The 1,861-nt window shown below is 31.8% G+C and overlaps 1 protein-coding gene across 1 annotated transcript in view; it reads right to left on the reverse strand.

Moving 5' to 3' along the window:
- Positions 1-1,547: 1,547 nt before the first annotated feature.
- LOC119587964 (adenylyl cyclase-associated protein 1-like) overlaps positions 1,548-1,861 on the reverse strand; it is a gene marked incomplete at its 5' end in the record, with an annotated part of 6,943 nt that continues 6,629 nt past the window's right edge. Inside the window, 1 exon segment of the mRNA XM_037936678.1 lies at positions 1,548-1,822. Coding sequence (XP_037792606.1) covers positions 1,595-1,822 — 228 coding nt within the window.

A 1,861-nucleotide genomic window follows, 5' to 3' on the forward strand; every position in this document is an offset into this window, starting at 1 on the left:
TACATGAAAGACAGATAACACAATACATAGATAGTAACAAAACAATGGTCTGTATATAGGAGAGTCTTAAATGTGTATTCAATAATAAATGAAGTGAATCAATGAAGAGTGAGTTATACTACTAAACAATTTTTCCCAAAATAAGCCAAGAACTTTAAAAAACTTTTGAAAAGGGAATGTATTCCTTTTTTTTATAAAATGGGAAATAAAGAATAAACTGGTACCCCTTGTACTTTTTATTAGTTAAATCAAAATCATTACTGATATGCAATAAAATGAAGAGTACAGTTAATCAACATTGCAGTAGACATTATAATTATAATAAAGCAAAGTAAAAAGGCTAGATTTCCCATACTGTGTGATAATTATGCCACTGTCTAATACATTTCCAAATTCACCAGTTGTTGGTAAAGAAACTAGAGGAATAATAATAAATTATGGGACTAAACTACATACAGCATCAAGTAGAGTAATGAAAGATCTCATTCAAAATTTGTGTAAAAATCGCTTTTCTTCTTATAAAAGTAGCAACATGTATCCCTACCATGATTTTTTCTTCTTCTTCTAGGGATAATATGAGGACCAACTAATTCCAGAAGTGGCAACCATGACAATGTGGGAAATATTTCTAAAGGAAGAAACAGACTTGCCTTACCAGTATGCTGATATTGTTCCTCTATATTATTATTATCTTTTTTTTACCCTGGATTATATTACCTTCAATACAAACTTTGGCTAAATCATTCCCATTGATCTTGTAAGCATCACTTTACAAAGGTTATAAATATCTCTCTTCTCATACATTCCTTATCCATACGCATTTTTTCAAACAATTCTTTGGCTATTTAGAGGAGGAATCACACTGGTTCTAAATAACTTGTGCTCTTGAGTAACATTGTGTCTTACATTCATATGAGTAAAAAAGCTTCAAACTTTTCGATTTTAATGTTGTTGTTTTTTGGATAAATAACTGATACAGTCTAGAGCTAACTGTTGACTTGGTGGGGGAAATGGAATCACAAATTAGATGAACTATTAACAAATTCATGATCCTTTCTATATTTTAACTGAGGAAGTCTCATTTCATGACTGTGTTTTTCTATCTCATTGCACACTATGGCAATTACTAAATCAAGCCATAACATCTAAATAATTTGGTGCCAATCCTTTTAAATACTTTATTTGTATTTTAAATTATGTTTAATGTAACACTGGCATCATTTTGGGATTGTATAAAAAGCTGATACAAATTTTCTTGTGCTTGCATTATTAAACCTTAAATTCCTGGGACTCGCCATTTCTAAACCTTTTACTTCTATAAAAGAGAAAAATTCTTTAATCAAAACTACATAAATCAAATTGTAATCCACTACAAAATTTGGACATTTCTTGAATCCATTTTTCACAAATCCTTTAAAAAATCACTTTCCTGGGATGACTATTCACATCAAGCACCAATAAATAATCCTCAAATGTGTTTTCTTAGTGTATGTATACAATTTTGTTTTAAATCAAGTAAATTAATTGTGCCAGGTTCCAAATTATCCTCTCTTTTCTTATTTTCTACTTCTACATGAGCATTGTTTTACCGATTCTAACCAGCCTTTTCGGTACATGTAGTGACCAGGGAATGGCCCTTGATCACCGTCTTGAACTGCTCAGGAACAGGACACTCTACAAACTCTCCATCCTCTTTGGGGATGAGGATGTTCATTTCTGAGGACTTGGCTGAAATGATCTCTGTGTTCAGAGACTCTTTGCTCAGGTATACATGGCAACCATCGGTCTTCTCAATCGTGATGGTTGGCATAATGCCCATCACCTACAAGAAAGAAAAGATTATGATGTAGAGAGAAAAAAA

Source organism: Penaeus monodon, chromosome 23, assembly GCF_015228065.2.
Source record: "Penaeus monodon isolate SGIC_2016 chromosome 23, NSTDA_Pmon_1, whole genome shotgun sequence".
NCBI lineage: Eukaryota > Metazoa > Arthropoda > Malacostraca > Decapoda > Penaeidae > Penaeus > Penaeus monodon.